The following is a 19811-nucleotide window of genomic DNA, read 5'->3' as shown; positions in this document are numbered from 1 at the left end:
ACATGATTCTGTCTCTGTTTCTGTCGGGTCCATGTCTCATGTGTCTCTCTCTTACACCCACATCTCATTTTCCACGAGTGACAGTGATGGCCTTTGACAGCTCAGAACATGACATGGCCAGCAGCCACCCAGCATGGCGAGAGGGAAATCCCTATAAAATAAATATTACACACATATACTTCACTCAGGGAGACAGGCAGGGGACTACCTGACCTGCTGACACGTTCACATTTAACCCTCACACTGCTGAACAAGGAAAATGTAAAAAAAAAAAAAAAATTGGAGAAAGGAAGCTACATAAACACCCGTATACGTGTGTGGGTATCGGTGTGGGTGTAGGTGAAGCAGGCATCTCATTTTCTTTTTATATATACAAGCAAGATGGAGAATCCATGTACCCTGTCAGCTTGAGACAGCCTCCTCAGAACACAGGGTCTCACCGACAAACACGCACACACACACACACACACACACACACACACACACACACAACTACAGTTCTAGATTTGCACATTAGAAATGTTGGCTGCTCACAAGGAAAAACTCTTGCCTCTGTTTTTCAGAGAAAGGGTGTGGCGTCTGATTTTAAATTTTTTAAAAAGCCTTATTTTTGCTCCAAAGATAAAAAATGTCTAGGATCAGCTTCTCAGCATCTTCTCAGACATAGTAGAACAGGCTGCCCAAAACATGTCACCAACCCGGGCACATCCTCAGGACAGAAAAGGCAGCCACTCATGAGTGAGCGGAGAGCAGTCAACCAAGCAAACACGTGGACATTCAAACCAGAACTTTTACCCGAGGTTTTGGGCAACTGAAGTTCTACTGTAGGAATATTTTGTACTATCTGAGTACTATCAAGGGTGGGTATTGTTGTGGAAATTGTTTTTGACTTTAACTTCTATATTGTAGTTTTCATTTTGCAGTTCACTTCACAATTACTTAAAATGTTGGAAGAAATTGAATGTTCCTACATTAAGAGGGCTTTATGTGCCATTAAAATTTGGTGAACTTGCCTCATACAACCATGGGCAGGAAACAATAGCTGAGTGGCAAAGAGAACACGAGACAAGGCAGATTATGCGCTTCACGGGAGCAACTGGGTAGTTTTAGACCAAAACCCCCTTATTTCCCCTTCAATGCAGCGGAAGCAAGTCAAAGGAGTGGGTGGAGATGCATAAGTAAAAAGACAGTGGAGAAGAAAAAAAGTGGTGAGCACAACTGAAGGAGAGAGGAAAAACAGGGTAGTGCAGGAAGCGGTCGACAATCACCAAAGTCATTACAGGAAGGACAAAAGTGCTAGGAAGGAGAGAAAAAGGCAGAACATGAGGTTGTAGATCAGAAGATGCAGGTCTAACAAGAAGTGTAAGAAAGAGGGACTGAATGAAGATTTGTAGGAAGATGATATATTTAAAGAAAAAAAAAAAAAAAAAAAGTATGGGGGGACTTATCAGCCCCAGGTCAAGAGGCTTCTCACTTAATTAAACATGAGTGCAAAAGGGTTTTAGGCGCTTGATCATCAGTTTGAACGGCATCAGAAGTGTTGGATCAGCCCCAATAACTGTGACAAGTTCTCAAGGGAGGTGGGGATGGCAGTCTTGAAGAGCAGTTACACCACCCAGTGGTCACCTGAAAGTTGTTACACCTTCTGAAAAATAGGGAGTCATCCACAGCAGCGGTCTGTAGTTTCATGTTTAGAAATCCAGCAAACCAAACACGATTTTTGCTGCTGAATGTTAAAAAATAAATAAAAAGGAGAAAAAAAAAAGAATATACAAATTACTACATTTAAAAAGTCCATATCAAGCCTTTTATTTGGTATACAGATATTCATAGATTTATACAGTTTATATATATATATAGAGAGAGAGAGAGAGCAAGTTTTTTATATATATATATTTAACATGTGCCACTGCAAAGTCACAGACAAAATTATTTTTGCCAAGAAGGAAAAGAAAAATATATGTGCTTAATTTCAAAGTAGTGCTGTGAAGCTTTTAATGAAAGATGAACAAAATTGGAATGATGAGGTAACTGCAAGGAAGGAAAATAACCATTAATAATAGCTGAATAATAATAACCATAATAACAATAATAATAATAATAATAATAATAATAATAATAATAATAATAATAAACTGAACAAATAAGCAACCAAGAACTATAGTGGCAGCATGGACCCTTAGTGTCAAACTAGAGAAAAGGTTTAAGTCTATAACATACATACACACATAGTATGCATACAGACAGTGCATAAGCATACAAACAGGAAGTAAAGTCAGTCACTCATGAGAGCAAAAAGCTCTCACATGTTGTTTACTTTTCTCAACAGAAAACTCAGACATGCTTCAGGAGATGTTTAAAAAAAAAAAAACAAAAAAAAACAAAACAAAACAAAAAAAAAACACTCACACTCTCTCTCTCTCTCTCACACACACACGGCCCTGCATTACAGAATGGGCCCAGCAACAGTTGCACAGGTGTGGTGCATGCACGTGTACGCGCCCGCACGCGCACACACAAACACACACTACAGCGGGAGATACTGGAGGACTTCTGTGCATTTGCATGGTAGAAAAGTGCGAGAGGAAGTCATCCCATGAAAATGACATTACATGTACGAGGAGATGCAACATTTTGGCAAAGAATGAAAAGAAAACAGGAAGAGAGAGCGCTGCACAAACATATAAGATTATGGTCACAAATATATAAGGTTGTGGTGTGAGAGTGTGTGTGTGTGTGCGCGTATGTGTGTGTGTGAGAGAGAGAGAGAGAGCAGGCAGTGCTGAACATGTCTGACAGACATTAAGGAGTGTCTGGCTCCCTCGTGTGGTCACTCCGAGTCTCTCTGGACCTCTGAGGCATCCGCTCGACAAATGGGGCACGTCCTGTTGGCCTGAGGGAGAAAACAGCAAATTAGGTTTGAGAGATGGTCCTTATATTCAGTCAGGATACTGATTTCATGTTCCCACACTTAGATATTTTATTTTTTAATCAATATGCAACCCTTTTAACCCAATTTACACTGAGGCTTTGTAGAGTGCAGCGTGTGTCTAAATCATAAGACTAGTATGATCAACAAGAACTTGGTGTTCAAGAGCCTCATTTAGCATTTTCAGTGGGAAATCACGTGTTTATGAAATCTTCAGCACCTTCTGACTGTAGTATCCTGGGGTTAGTGCGAGTTCACAGATTTCAGTAAATCAGATGAGATGAATTTAGAAACATTTCAACACACTTGGACTGAGACTTGCTTCTGCTATTTATCAGATCTCTTGAAGAGTGAGATTCTCACTAGAATCCTATAATTAAGAGGTGTCTGTGTATCTTAATACATGTGTGCTTGGACTGATTAGGTTTGTGCCTTTCAGCAACTTCCAAAAAGTTTTCCAGGTATGTTATGTAACACTTTGCTGGGTGACTTCTGCCCTGTTCACACATGGTCATGAATGATGTTATTACATTTAGAAAGCTCTAATTTACACTTGACATTAGAATCCATCACCACATGTGTCTCAAGTGACAACCTGTGAGCGTCTCTCACTTTCCTGCTTCATTTGCAAAAAAAGAAAAATGTGTGCCACTTCTCTCTGCAGAGACCAAAGTGATGCAATTTTCAATACTAGTTTGCCAGAAATTAATGTTAGAAGAAGAAATCACAACAATATTAGACTCTGTTTATTCTTTGATACATTCCTGGCAAACCAGATCACCCAAGGTGTTTAACACACTCATAAACTGTCTTTATCATTTACAAACATTAAAAGGCACTGTGTATCTCATTTGAGAGCCAATGAGCGCACTATTATGCTTGCACAGAGGTCATCAATGAGCAGGGCAGTCTTTCATAATGAGGCCTCAGGCACAATTTCATGCTCACTTGAAAAACAAAGTGACCTTATGTGGCTGAGACCAGCTCAAAATCTGGTTTAGGTTATCAGATCATCCCTTAAAGTGTCTTGAGAGGACTCAAATTTACACTTGGAGTGAGCACTTATTTTGATGTTAATGCCATGTGTGAACAGTGATGTGAATCTGTTGCCAAACAATGCGCAATAAGCCTTGGCTAACTGTAAATATGTGTGTGTAACAGAGATCAGCATAAGCTGGTGGGCTTCATGCTGGACACACGTACCCTCAGCCACTTGTCGACGCACTTTCCGTGGAACTCATGACTGCAGGGCAAAACTCTAAGCAGTTGACGCGACTCAAAATCACTCATACATACCACACACCTGCAATGAGATAGCTATTAACACACAAATTACAGCAAAAGAAGAGACCTTTTTGACACTTTCTAAATGACAGACAGTGCATTCAGGCAGATTTAGTTAGGCCAGTAACTTAGGGTATCTGTGGAAATTATTTTGAAAAAGGTCACTTGGATGTACGCTTTACTAAAAAATATGCACATTTTGAATGTGAACATATTTCTCATGGTATCCAACCCCATTAGAGAGAGTTTATGGGTGATATTAGTGTGTTAAGCCCTCAGAAGCTTTCAAAACTATAAATATGCTAAATAAAATGTACAAAGACAGTCTGTTATCGATAAAAGTCCACAATGAGATTCTCAACCCTGAGTAGCTGAAAAAAATAAATAAATAAAAAAATAATTAGGATAATTGTCCATTATTAGCAAGTACATAGTTTCTAAAAGGGAAGTACTCACAGTGTTTGCTCAGACTGATGGTTATTTGGATTAAATCGATAAGAAGGAAGCTGTTCTATGTCTCCCTTGGTCAGTCCCCGGAGTTTAGCCTCTCCCAGGCGCTCAGCAAGGTTCAGCAGAGCCTGTGGGAGAAAACATCAGCGACAGTAGAATTAGAGTCTCTCCCCCACCCTGCACACCAGGAAATGCAAAACCAAAATGCTAAAGAATGGCAAGAACAAACCTCATAATTTTCCACTTCACCATCATCGACATCCAGCTCTAGACTGATTGCAGGACCTGGCTGGACTGGCAGCATTGATCTACAGAAGAGCGATTTAACACAAACCAAAACATTAATAACATAGTAGTTAATTCAGCTCTTGAATCATCACAATACAAAGTTACTTTTTGTACTTCACATTGCAATAAAGTTATGTTTTGTTGTCACTGCTTGGCTGTATAGTACAAAATAATGAAAATTAAGTCAAGGTGGCTCACAAACAGTCAAATCCAGGAGTGGAAATTGAAAAGTACCTGTAAAAATGACAAATATCATCTTGACCTTAAACACAGTTTGGATGAAGACTCATTAGGGGATCAGTAAAATCTAACCAATAGCCTGCACTGCAGTCATTGTATTCTTTGTTTAAATAAATAAACTCTGTATTAGTTCCTTAGCCTCAAGGGGATTTTCAATGACCATGCTCAAGTCTTAATGGCTGCATCTCATATCTCGACTTTATTAATTTGCTTTTATTTTGTCGGTGTGGACAAGATTTGTTCTTCGGTTCTTTTAAACACGCAGCAAAATTAACATATTTATCAATAACACACTAATAAATATTCACATTCCAGCAATAAATATCAGGTAAATTAAAAAGAATGAGCCGATTTAAAAGTCCTTTAATTCTGCAGCTGTCCACCGGTAATGACTGAAACACATACAGTAAGAAAGAGGGAAGTCATCAGTTTTATGTGGTTGTAGGTAAGTAGCATAACAGCAGTGGCTGCAGTGACTCCAGACATGGTCACAAAAGTATAGGAAGACTTGGACTATCATGTGGACATATGCTGTCTGTCTGGAGGGGGACGCACTGAGGTTTTGAACAAAATTTTATATTCAGCCATGTATTTTAAAATTTACCACAAGCTTCTATGTCCATTACTTCAAAAACAATATAATCTTTTGAAATCAGATTATTCTTTCTGATACACTCTGGATATTTGTCTAAAGATAATTTTAAAAAAATCATTCTAAGTGAATTTATTCCCCGTTCTACTTACAGGAAGTAAGGCAAGAGGCTGGGGTGGTAAGGCGAAGGTGGCAGCTGCTGGGAGCGGTACCGTCGCCCTGGGAGACGGCGAGGAATGAAGTTTGGATAGGACTAGGTGGAGAGATACAACAAATACAAGTCAGATGATTTGCACAGCATTACATTTTTTTATATAACACTTCAGTGGGATGAAATAAACATATTTTATAAATTATTGTAAATGCTCACCACTCCAAAGAATTCCTGTGGCAGGGGGTCATGGGACAGGAAGTGGAGTTGTGTGGAGTGTGGGGTGAGTGCAGGGTGGGTGGCAGGAGGATAGTGAAGCCCAGCACCCAAAGACAGATGCTCACCAAGCAGCTCAACATCATTCTCTATCCTCTGTAACGGCTGAGGAGATCAAGGACAAAATGTTAAAATTCAAAACATATAGGTGATATTGCCCAGGATTTTTCCTGTTATTACAGCATAAGAAGCAACTTAACAACTTAATAAATTTAATTAAAGAGTCTGAATGGGATTAAGAAAGAAAGTTTCAACCTTTGAAATACAAGTGTTTACAAAAGGGATAAAGAAAAGAAATAACTGAATTCAGAAAGAAAAAAAAAACAATTGAATTATCTCTGAAATCGTTTTTTAATCAGTTAATTGGCAGCTGCTTTAACATGTAGCCAATGCAAATGAAATAAAGTTTTAGATTAAAGCTGTGCAAAGACAAAATGTGCACAAAAGAGCTGTCAATACCACAGTTTCAGTACATATACTCATTTGTTGCCAAAACTCAAGAGTACCACAAACTGCTTCAACTCTAGTGTTTAAAATATGCATCACCCATTTAGCTTGAACTTCGTAAGACGTTTTTATAAAGTTTACAGTTTTTGAAATTCCAGGAGGAACTTTGAAAGCTTCCCAGAAAGATCTCGACTGACTAACTACTAGCTTAAATTAAAACACCTAATACAAAAGCTGTATTTGATACCAAGTTATCAAAAGGTTTCCCACTCACCGAACGGGCCTGCTGTGCTGGATATGGTCCAAACTGTCCAGGCTGAGGCAAATGAGGTGGATGGTGGGAAAGATGTGTGGGGGTATGGGTGAGATGAGGTGGAGGGAGCAGGAAGGCCGGATCACTGGACAACAGTGATGGGAATGGGTAGGGCATCGGTAAGTGCTGTACAGAACAAGTCTGAAGGACCTAGCAGAAACACACAAAAGTTTCACTTGTTAAAGTATGTTACAAAAAAGGATTTCTTAAATAAATAGATAAATAAAAATAACAGAAGAAGATTAAGTAACATTTAACAGACATGATTTGAATTCATGTCGATAAAATGCTTATTTACACCTATAACTACTTTAATTCCAAAACAAAAAATGAAATACAGCCCTGTGAAAAAGTAAGTACACTTTTGCCACTTCCAAATTAGGCAGTGACGTAGATGCCAGCTGGTGCTAATCAAATGCACTAGATTAAATGAAGATCAACAAATTATGATCGGCTCTTTAAAAGCAGAAGTTTTGGCTGTTTGTTGGTTAATTAGAAAAGGAAAGAACAAGCATGGGTTGCCAAGAGAAAGACTCTCTAAAAAACACATCTGAACAAACTACAACACTTCTGAAGAGCATAGATTTTTTTGTGTTCAAATCATGCATGCATAAAATGTATTCATAAATTGATAATACTTTTGTATGCTTTTGTTCATACTTCACGGAAAAATTCAGAAACCCCTCTGACCATGCGTGGGATCAAAACTACTATCCTTTTTTTCGCACTATAAGACGCACTTAAAGTCCTTTAATTTTCTCAAAAATCGACAGGGCGCCTTATGTATGAATTCTGGTTCTGCTTACTGACCTCGAACCGATTTTATGTGATACACAACGCTCAAAAATCTGTCAAAAAATGTTTTAGTACGACTCTGGTAAGCTACGAAGCCACACCACTTGATGGATTGTCGGAGCATTACGACTACCGTAGTCAGGAGTCCCAAAGTCAAACGAACACTGCGACATCAGTAAGAGTTAAAAACTGTCTAAATTCTTTCATCTTTAATAAAACGGTCAGCGTTAACAATGAAGTTTAATATCCAGGCATCCATGAAAACAGAATGTATTAAATTTAATGGAGTTAGGAGCGAGCTCGCTAGTTTCCGCCTAAACATGATATACCATGTTCTGACTGAGAGATTTCTGAAATAATTAAAATGTACAGCTCTGCTTTCACTTCCAATATAAATAAAAACATGAAACTAAACAGCAGTGACTCAATAAACATGAGGGTTCCGGATGGTTGGAGACAAATGCAATAGCATGGCAGGATGCTGTAAAGGGACCAAACTTCAGGCAGGAGAACAACTGAGAAAATCCATCCACAATACGAGGTTAGTCATTAATATACAACAACATGGGAATAGAGCAGCAGCGAGAGAATTCAACATTAATGAATCAATGGTACGGAAAAGAGGAAGCAAGAAGAATGAGTTGAGTAAAGTTTGAGTTATCTGACCGTTTTGTTTTGCCTAATGCACCTTATAATCCGGTGCGCCTTATGGTCCGAAAAATACGGTACTATTTATTTATTTATTTTTTATTACCTCCTTCAGGTAATTATTTGCAGTTTTCCCAGAACATCAGCCACAAAATTCTCAGAATTGCCATAAAAATAACTTGCATGTAAAGAAAACAAAATACTAAAGAGAAAGGCCATCTTTTCTCTAGACTTTATCCTTTTAACAAACATATTCTTCATTTAATATAATCTTTTTTATCTTTTCTTTTTCTTGTAGCCAAACTTTTTTTTAAATTAGTATTATTTTCTACCTTGAGTCTCGGATGAAATTATATTCAGCTCAGATATTCAGTTTAGCAGTTTCTCCCTTAAGAAACTGTCACTATTCTCCCCATTTCACCATAAGGTTAAAAAAAACAAAAAAAAACAACAACAAAAAACAGAAAATCACCAAAAAACGTGCAAAAAAGCAAAAACACTCACGGGAGGAGGGACGCTGCACACAGGATAGTGTTGACCACTGAAGACCACAGAGCATGCTGGGATCTGCTGTGGGGCAGAGCGAGGTGGCAGGCCAGGTGGCGCTCCCGGTGGTGTCACAGGATACGAGACTGGAGCCGAACCCTAAATATGGAGATCAGCAGAAAAAAAAAGGTCTGCCACTTTATGGCTGTAAATTTTAATTAAAAGCTGGATAGCTGGAGTTAGCAGACTTAATCCACATTGTCCGAGTTGTAAATAACAAATTTTAAAACTTCATGGATCACTGCTAACACCACAGATTTATACTTGTTGTGGAGCACAAATCAAGCAGATGATAACCCTGAGGTCTGCATTTCCCTGCAGCTGAAAACTCGTTATTCCATTTTTTTCTTTTTTGTGTTATCATTAAATCCATTGTTCATTATGTTTTCTTTTCTAGAGACAAGTTCAAAATGCTTACTTTAAGACTGCTGGATATGTGCATTAAAATATATGTATTGATTTATGTAAAGATTATGTATTCATGCATGTAGAGATGAATAAAACACAAACAAGCCAGATATATTAACAGACAACCCTGCATTAACCTTTTACCTGTATGATCAAAACAAAATTATATTACTAATTAGTCTCCATCTACAGCCATAAATAAGTTTTTACACCCACGAGTGATAGGCTTTCATTTTCACATTGACTTGTTTGCATCTTAGAGTGTTATTTGCACCCATCTCTCAATCTTAAGCAGAGTTAAAAAACAAAAGGAGACAAAAGCACAGAAAATGATTCAGTTAACAGGAATTCAATTATTTTTCTTTCCTAAAACAGGTTACATCATCTGCTTTGAACCCACCTGCTCATGAAGATCCAACACCACACTGCTTTGTTGCTGGGAAGGGTGGGCGTGTGGGTGCTGTGGATGAGCTGCAGGGTGCAGAAGCCTGGGAGAAAGGTTTGGAGACTGGTGAAGAGGCCTCGGGGAGGGATTTGGAGGATGGTACCCAGGGCGTTCTTCAGGCCCGGGCCCTGCCCCAGGCCCTCGGGGAAGCTGCTGGTTATAGGGTGGGTAGCCCTGTGGAGGAGCCGGATGGCGGTAGTTTTCATCCTGATGGCCAGGTGAAGGGCCGTTATGGGAGTGCAGGTGGTGGTGGTGATGATGATGATGGTGGGCATTGGGGTGATGGTGGTGATTGTTGTTGCTGTTGTAGTGGTGATGGTTGTTGTTGTTGTGGGAGTGGTGGTGGTGGTGTCGGGTCAGACGGTCTCTCCGGCCACGCTGACGTCTCATTGGAGGGCTGAGGTGGAAGAAAGAAGGAAAAACTAAAGAAGAGGCAGAAGGAGTTATGTTGACATTTGCATCATGAAAGACCTGATAAGCCACCTATGGCAACATGACTAAAACTTTAATTCCTAATCATTTAACCAAACAAGAGTCAAAACCACTCAACAGGCAGATTAGTATTCAAGTTATTAAGCTTTCTGAAATGGAATTTTTCATTCAGATATTCAAATCAATTCTAACATTCAGACAAACAGCCAAATACACTATAACAAGTGAAAATTCACAAATGCATGCAGATTGCAATGCATCAGAGCAAATTGCTGTGTATCTGATACCTTAATACATTCAAGTATTTTGTTTTTGTAACCTCAATAGACCTTCCTGATTTAACACATCTGATTAATTTAATTATACTAGAAAATATGAGAAGACAATACTAAAATTTATTCCAGTCACATAGAACACAGACACTAATATGCCACAAAATATAAGTTGCCAGCTGCCAACTAATAAAACTGAGCATAATAAATATTAATACAGACAAATTCAAAGATACTATTGCAAGATCTCCAATCTGTCATAAGTCATTACATTTACAGGCTGAAAAATTAAATTTATTAATGAAGTCTGTTTGTATGCATTTGTGTCAGACACAAACCTGCGACGGTTTCGAAGGGGGGTGTGGCATCGCTCTGGCATGTAGTGAGGGTGTGGTCTGCGACTCGGCGGCAGCTCCCAGGGGCGAATGGGAGAGGAAGGAGTTGAGGGTGGGGCGGAGTTTAAATCTAACATGGACTGCTGGGAAAGACGCTGCCTTTTTGGGCTTGGGCTGTCTTCCATCTGGACACAGAGGTGAGGGAGGAGAGGAAACCACAAATGTTCGGTTAGAGGGGAAAAAAAAAAAAAAAAAAAGTGAGAACAATAAGGGAGAGGATGAATAAGAAAGAGAGCACAATGAAATACAAATTCTATTTAAACCAGAAAAAGAGCAAGGAAAACAGGCGGTGGTCATGTTTCATACTTACTTTGTCCCGATCCTCGCTGCACACGTTATCTGAATGAAAATGTAGCACTCCTCCTGCCGGCCGCACAGATTTTAAAAAAAAAAAAAAAATCATAATCAGATAAGACAGGACTGAGGAAAACATCACAAGACACATGGACATTTGCAAGCCAAGCAGACAAAAATACACCACCCGCAACACACAAACATACACAGGTAACTGGCTGCCTCTGGCATTTTATTTTCCTTTTCTTGCCTAAACATTTCTACAGACTTCACACCACAAAGTCCAACGTAGAAAACAAAAATGTGACATTTTGTTACACAACCAGAAAAGTGCTTTGCCCTCCCATAGGGTTTGTCTTCTAAACAAACTTAAATTCTCTGCTTTAAATGAGCAGACAAGAAAGCGAGTCATCTCTGGAAGATGTCACCCTGGACGTCTCCTCGCTAGCTGTCACAGCCAAGTCACTCCCTCTGATCTTACATGAAAAGCCCGCAAGCACGCACACACGCGCACACACACACACACACGTATGTATAACACGCCAGAGCAACTTTTTGATTTTTAAAATGTGACCTACTTCAAATGCAAATAACTACTTTACCCACTTTTGTAGCATAAAGAAGGAAAATTATTGATAATGAAGATAAGGAAAATAACTAACATAAAAAGCGATAATAGGTGCTATTCCTATCATGCAATAGTTCCAAACATTTCCTGAATTCAGCTTCTCAAATGTGAAGATATGCATTTATCCTGCAATCTAAAGAGATCTTTTGGCAAATTATGATGGACATGCTCATTACTACTTTTTTTTTTTGCATTTCACAATACATTTAACAACTGAACCCCCTAGCATTAGCCCATAAACAGGAGTGACCCTATACCTGCTGACTATCCCCTTCACGTACAAAGTATTAGCAAGAATCTTGGCTTCAAATGTCATGTTGACCCACTTTTAGTGTGCTAAAGATTTTCTAAGCAGGTTAGTCAAGCACTATCAGGTTTGCAATGACAGCTTTGTTTCTGATAAAGAATCTATTTTATAAGATCAACAGAACATCACTAAAAGGGATTGAAATTAGTATGTGCCCCCCGCCCAAAAAACCTAAAACTAAAAATAACATTGCTGAATAAACCACTAATGCTATAAACGTAATCTCAGAAAAACACAGTGCTCTCCTATCTGTTTATCTAACAGTCCACATGTGCAGTCTGGAAGCAACATGTGCATGCAGACCTTTCAGCAGCTTAAGAAGGATGTCCTTGAACTTGGCTGACAAGAGTTTCCTCTAAGCAGTTCCCCAAAAAACCTTTAATCACCAAAAAGAGGAGGGGGGGGGGGGACTCCTCCCCTCATGCTTTTCTGTTTCTTCCTCTGTAAACCTCTCTCATCCAGACAGCCCTTTCTGCCTCCTCAGAAACAACAGATCTGAAGGCAGCCCCCTACCCCTTTCTTGTCTTTGCGACGCCACTCCAGAGCCATGTGAAGTCTGCCGATAGTGACAGCTCAAAGATGCCCCGCTAGTGGCTGCGGAGAACAGAGGGACGGGTGATTGAGTGTCTAGCCAACATTTGGGCCAGTACATTGGCTTACATGTTTATTCATCAAACCATTTGATATTGCTAGGGATGATGCAATGATCGGGGACCATTCTTAATTTCGTTGTTCTCATGACAATGACAATAAAGTTTCTGATTCTGATTCTGATTCTGAACCATCCCTTTTTCTTTAGACCTCATAGGGTTCTGGGCCTCAGATGGCCATGCAGTTTATGCAGAATTAGGCCGGTATATGCTGATTCATCCCGGGAAGCTAGGAGAGGGGATGGTGAGTCTGACTAGACAGGTTCTGTTGGTGTGTAGATGCGACCTTGCTTCCCTTTGAGCATGGCTGCTGATGGGAGACTGACACCATTTCTTTTACAACAGACAATTGAGTCGAGCAGGGTAGTGAACTCAGAGCATCAGCTGTCATCAAGAAGCAATTTGTTCATGCTCTTTAGCTGAAGTTCAAAAACTTCAAGTATCATGTGGGAGAGACAGGATGTAATCAGAGAACCACTCGATTTACAAATAGAATCTGCAGATGAAGATGTGTAAATATGTAACTACAATGTCAGCCAGCTATTACAGCTATACCAAGTGATGACATTGCTTGAAAATGGAAGAGAAAAAAATAGGAGGAGAAAATAACAGAGGTAAGGCAGTTAGATACATTTTTAACAACCCCAAATCCAACCCTGTCACATTCTGCATAAAGTGATGCCAAGAGGCGTAATACAGTGACATGTACAAACAAGACCTGGCAAACAAAAAAAATCTGTGATGCCCTTAAATATACACAGTGTTGCTTTGCTTACACACAGAGAACATTTTACACACAAACCCCTGCCACAAAGGATGAGGCATGTGCAGCTGCTAAGAGGAATAAGAAGACAGCTCACACAGATGGGAAATATAGTGCTGAAGTCATTCACACAAACCCTACTTTGGTCTGTCAATTTGGGAAGCGTGTGTTTCTGTGAGAGTCTGTCTATGTGGCTCATTTTGGCCGTTTGGCAACAGTTTCTTCTATTACGACATGGCACCATTAAAAGCCTGCTTTCATTCATTCCCTGCACTTTTGTTTGCCTTTGAGGGAAGCCAGTCTAGTTTTACAGAGGGCTTCCAGTCACTTTTCACTGGAAACTTGCTGAACACTAAAGAGTGGTGCCAGTGGTGAGATAATAAACAAAAAGAGGCTCATGTGCAATCTCAAATGTTATTTTCTTTTATGAGAGTTTCATTCACTTTTTCCTCTTCTGTTTACATTTTTTTCTGTTGTCTCGTTGACGAGTTTGGGTTTGGTAAAGAAACACCGCTAACTGAATAAACCTTTGATGGAAACCGGACAGTACAATTAGATTTGATGTGAGAAAGTGATGAAACAAACAATGAGCCCACACAACTGCACTCAGCAACATCAATCTTTACTTGTTAATGGCTAAATACAGTAAAGAAAGACATATTTGACTAATCTGAGACAATATCAAGCTTTACTCAGGGTAAAATGCAAGTTGAAGAGTATAATGCTTAAGGATGAAACAAGGAAAACTGTATAATGCCAGCCTGCACCACAGCACTGAAACTAAAAATAAATCACTATCGAGAAAAGGACAAGCCTTGTTTCAAGGCTCCAACTGCTCTATTAATCAGACTCCTCTCATACATGTCTTGCAGAAACTGAATAAGAGCATGTGGGATGTCTTAACCAGTGGGCTCATGCATTTGTCTCTGATCTGATAAATGAAATTGCACTGCTGCTCTATAGCGAACACGGTTACAGTCTGAAGAACTTAAAGATTTGTTTTATTCAATGTCAAAAGCAATTCAACTTTATCGCTAAATATCTCTATCTAGATAACAGTAATCTGAATGTTTTTGGTGTTACTTTCCTTATACTGTTTAACTGCATTCATACGAGTAACACGATGTGATCTGGAGGCCTTAAGCACAACTGTGCTTGGATTAGCCTTAGGAAAAATCTGCAGTGTGAAATGTCTACTAATAGCCAAGATCATTTGCATTCTGAGAATAAAGCCAGACAATGACATACAAGGAAAAGTTTGTGACCTATTTGCACTCTATTTCTAGAGATGTGTGAACAATGCACACTCCAAGACACACTGCAATAAGAGATAACCCGTTTCCTTGATCCTTAACATGCATTTTACATTTTTTTTGTATTTCTGTAAAGATTAATAAAAGCAATTCTACAAGTTTAACCTTTGTATTTTTCAAAAAAACAACAACAACAACAACAACATGCTCCCTGCCAATTTTAAATATACTTTTCCCCAAATGTGAAAAAAGTCAAATATGGTTATTCAAACATCAATCATTAACCGTTACTTGGATGATAAAACTAAGACATATAAAAGTCATAGTCTTCCAGTTAAGCTACAAATAAGTTTATACAGGGAGAAGTTGCAGGCCAATAGAATAATATTATTTTTGATTTATCTGCAGTGCTTAGTTTCTACTGTGGGCAGGGCAAGTTGAATTCTGGAAATAAAGTCAGCTCAGGAGGTAGAGTAGGTCACCTACTAATCGGAAGGTTGGGGGTTTGGCAAGATAGTTTGGCAAGTTGGGCAAGATACTAACCAGAAGCTGAATGTCAGATAAAAAGCACTTAAGCCTAGAAACAAGTGTTTGTGTGAATGGGGCATGTTGAATACAGTGCTTTGAGTGCTCAGAGAGAGCAGAAAAGCGTTACATAAGAACCAGTCCATTTTCCAATGACATACAAGACAAAGTTTGTGAACTTGGTTTTCCCTATTTACATGAGTAAACGCTGACCAAACCTCTAAAGAAAAGAGACTGCTGCCTACCGAGCAGCGACCCATAGCTGGCCTTTCAAGCAACAGCTGGCAGTGAAAGCACCAAGCCTTTTAAGCTGCTAGTGATGAGGCTGCATCCCTCAGAGGAGGGATCCATCCTGTGTTAGTATGTAATGTAGATGCAATGTATCTAGCCGGGCTGCAGGCCCCGACTACTTAACCCTGCTTACCGGCTCCGGGATGCCTGTGAGCTCCGTGTGAAGAGTGGCGCTGCGCCCCTGCGGACAGGTAGCTCCCCTGGGTGTGCTGCTGCTGGTTCTCGGGGTAGCTACGACCTCCGTGGTGCGGCGCCCAGCTAGAGTTGCTCTGCTGCGGGTAGTTCACCCCTCCGCCGCTGGCGCTCATCAAGCCCCCGTTACCGATCGCGTTAGCGCCGCCGTTGCTTCCAACGCTGCCGTTCATGGCGAAATGAAAGAAGCCAGACCGAGACCGCGAACGAGTCCTCGGGGGGTCCATGGCTAGAAAAGGACGACGGCGGTGGTGGATGTAATGTGACGTACGGGCAGGTGCCTCGCTCTTTAGACCGCTTTTCCGTCTCTCTCTCTCTACCCGCCCAGTTACCTCTGACGATCACCTGCTACTGCGAGTGTTTTCTGAGGCATTTAAAGCTATTGTTTTAATGAGATGAGACACCTGAAGGCAGCAGGTTCAGGGAAGCACAGCCCTCGTATGTCGCACAAGCACCATCTGCATCGACTCCATCCACTTTCTCCTTTTTGCTATCGGTGCCGCTCAACTTAACGAAAAACCGCTTATTATTTTCTTAAACCATAAGGATTCAAAATTAATACAGCTGCATACAGTACAACAAAATTATGTTTTAACTCTCCGTTATCGTCAGTGCTGTCCTCATTACTAGAACGGTTTAATCATTTTCTGCGTCTCTTTTGTGTTTTCACAGTCAACAGTCAGGCTTTCCCCACATTAAATAAAAGTATTTTATAAGCACTGGTCGCACAGAATTAAGTCTTATATCAGTGAAACCATTGCCGAGACTTATGCTGAGGAACAACTGAAAATAATAGCCAGCTCTGTGCCACCAAAAAGCCAGCTAAATAAAACACTTCGATCCGACAACACAAAACATAAGCAAGATGGCTAGCTGTAAAGCGTTAGCGAACTAAAAACAAAACACAAAAAACGGCCGCCCGGTAGTTGCTTGCAAAATAAAGTTATTAGCATAAGTTTTTCAATAAATTAGAAGTAAACCACAGCGGCTTGCCTACAGTAAACAGAAAAGTTACACCCCTCTGCGTTTGCTAACTATACCTACTCGTTCATTAGCATAAATTCGATTTTCCAGCTAGCCCAAGGCTAACAGGAAGCGGGGTCTAGAGGGGAAAACAAGTCCAACAGTGCCGACATTACGAGCTAGCGAGCGTCGTTCCGTGTCAATGTCAGGCTGGTCGGTGAGCAAAGCTAAATAGCGAATATCCTATCTACATGAAAAAGCGAACAGCTACCTCGTCCGTGAACTGAGGTGGACAGTATATGTCTAATTTAAATCCCCTCTCGCATTCGCTATCGAGTGTTTTCTCTGGTCAGCGGGGAGTGTAGTGGAGATCAATCAATGGGAGGTTCGCATCGCTGTCAAGTCATCATCAATCGATAGCAGAACGACATTTTGCTAAATTGCTTTCTACTTTTCATATAAAATTATACAAAGTCGCTAGAAAGGAAAAGTGAAAAGTGACGAGAGCAAAATATGTCTTATTAGCATGCGCCAAGGTCGACTTTAACTACTGGCTTGTTTTCGGAATTGACTATTTTTGTCTGGCCAACCGCAGGCGTCAGCTCCGCTCATTAATTATTCAGCAGCTTCAAAGCAGAAATACTATGAGACAAGGCTTTGAGAGCCGCTGGCATCCCGGGGCTTTTTCAGCTGGATGTGCTCCACATACACGGATACTCACCAATGCACTGCGTAAATCTAAGTCCGTTTATTCGGTTTCCACGCAGAAAATATTTATTCTTGTGCTGTGATCACAAATTATACAGTACTGTCCAAAAGTCTTGAGTCATTATTCTTTATATTTTTCTAAGAAATGAGAAATAGGGGCAGCAAACATACAGGGAAATACAGTATATCAGGAAAACAGAGTTTGTACAATGGTCATGAGATTGAAAGTCAATATATGTTATGGCCACCTATATTCTTCAACACAGCCTGAATTATCTTAGGCAAGCTTTCCTGCAATTTCTGTAAGTCCTCAGGGAGAGTCTTCCAGGCTTCTTGAAAGACAAAGATCTTATTTGGATATTGGCTGCCTTTTGTTCTGTTTTCTGTCAAGACGATCCCACACCGTTTCAATAGTATTGAGATTCAGGCTTTGGGGAGGTCAATCAAAGATAGCTTAACTGCTTTAACTGCATCGGCAGTGTGTTTGGAATTATCAATCATTCAGGCCTGTTTCCTCAAAATATTGAAGGACTCACTGCACACCATACTGAGACATGCCAAGTCTTAGGCTAATAGCTTTTTGGGAATTACCTTGTTAGTGCAGAAATAGTATTTTATGCTTGTCAAACTGTTATCTTTGGCATTTTTCATAGATTTGGCTTTTTTTTTTTTAAAGGAACAAATGATGTGCCTTTGTGACAGTCTGGTAGTAAGAAAAATACGTTACAATTCCATTTTAAATTGGTTTCTTGCTAGGGCCTCTGTTATTTGTAGATACAACACCGGTTCAGCCCTAGATTTAGGTGCCTTTTTGTGCTTAAATGATTCAATGTAAAAAACAATATTCCAATGTCCAAAGAAAAACTTTGAAAGACTTTTGCTCAAGGCTACTTTAAAACAATTACAGAAAAGTCTGGCACTTTAGAAGGAAAACAAAACGAAATGAGTGATTCAAGACTTCCAGTTTCTCCTTTACAGTATACATGTAAGATAAGATAAGATAAGATAAGATAAGATAGAACTTTATTAATCCCTCGGGTGGGTTCCTCTGGGAAATTCGACTTCCCAAAAAAGCACAGCAACGACCGAAGTTACAGTTACAGAATTGTTATATATATATATATATATATATATATATATATATACATATATATATATATACACACACACACACACACATATAAATACAGAGACAAATATAAATAAAATATACAAAGGGGATAAATAGAATAAATAGGAATAAAAAATAAATAAAAATACAAGTGAATTGCACATTTCAAGTATTGAGTCTATTGCACTGTTGACTATTTACAAAAAGTATTGCACAAGGTATTGTACAGTGAGGTGAAGAGGCACTACAGCTTAGTTGTTGCCCCCTCCTTTGTCCTCCTGTTTCCCCTCCCTCTCCCCTCCAGAGAGGAGTTAAACAGTCTGATGGCGTGTGGGACAAAGGAGTTTTTAAGTCTGTTAGTTCTTGTCTTGGGGAGAAGCAACCTGTCACTGAACAGACTCTTCTGATTGTTTATGGCCGTGTGCAGAGGATGCCCAGCATTGTTCATAATGTCCAGCAGTTTCTTTAATGTCCTTTTCTCTGCCACTGTCACCAGAGTGTCCAGCTTCATGCCGACCACAGAGCTAGCCTTCCTGATCAGTTTCTCCAGCCTGGATGAGTCCCTCTTTGCTGTGCTGCTCCCCCAGCACACCACAGCATAGAAAAGTACTCCAGCAACCACCGACTGGTAAAACATCCTCAGGAGCTTCCTGCAGATGTTAAAAGACCTCAGCCTCCTGAGGAAGTACAGTCGGCTTTGGGCTTTTTTATACAGGTGCTCTGTGTTGCATGACCAGTCCAGTTTATTGTCCACCCACAGCCCGAGGTACTTGTACTTGTTGACCACCTCCACCTCCTCCCCCTCTATCTGAACCGGCAGTGGACCTTCTCTGGACCTCCCGAAGTCCACAACCAGTTCCTTAGTCTTTGAGGTGTTGAGTTGCAGGTGGTTTGTGTGACTCCATGCGACAAAGTTCCTCACCAGACTTCTGTACTCCTCTTCCTGATCATCCCAGATACACCCCATGATGGCTGTGTCGTCTGCAAACTTCTGAATGTGGCATAATTCAGAGTTGTAGCAGAAGTCAGAGGTGTACAGGGTGAAGAGAAGAGGGTAGGTATGTCTGTGTAGGTTCTCAATCATCCAGGTCCTGGTAATCTAAGGAGATACACTCAGTTGTACATCTGCATCTAAAGGATAAAGGTCACTCTTTCAAGGACGTCAATGATCACATTTTGGACAGAGAAGACAGGTAATTTGAAAGAGGAGTGAAA

General features: G+C 40.1%; 1 protein-coding gene across 1 annotated transcript; it reads right to left on the bottom strand.

Annotated features, from left to right (window-relative positions):
* Positions 1–1784: 1784 nt before the first annotated feature.
* On the bottom strand, positions 1785–17150 carry LOC113006630 (E3 ubiquitin-protein ligase RNF38-like). The gene is made up of 12 exons (XM_026142706.2): positions 15756–17150; positions 11222–11274; positions 10855–11036; positions 9768–10209; positions 8918–9058; positions 6932–7120; positions 6154–6315; positions 5936–6036; positions 4893–4971; positions 4670–4791; positions 4133–4232; positions 1785–2893 (listed from the first exon to the last, which is right to left on the bottom strand). Exons 1-12 carry the CDS (start codon positions 16039–16041, stop codon positions 2831–2833), a joined length of 1920 nt encoding a protein of 639 aa, XP_025998491.1. The 5' UTR covers positions 16042–17150; the 3' UTR covers positions 1785–2830.
* Positions 17151–19811: the final 2661 nt, after the last annotated feature.

This window comes from Astatotilapia calliptera, chromosome 2, assembly GCF_964374335.1.
Source record: "Astatotilapia calliptera chromosome 2, fAstCal68.1, whole genome shotgun sequence".
Lineage (NCBI taxonomy): Eukaryota > Metazoa > Chordata > Actinopteri > Cichliformes > Cichlidae > Astatotilapia > Astatotilapia calliptera.
The sequence above is the reverse complement of the archived record's forward strand: the minus strand, read 5'-3'. Positions and strand labels throughout refer to the sequence as shown.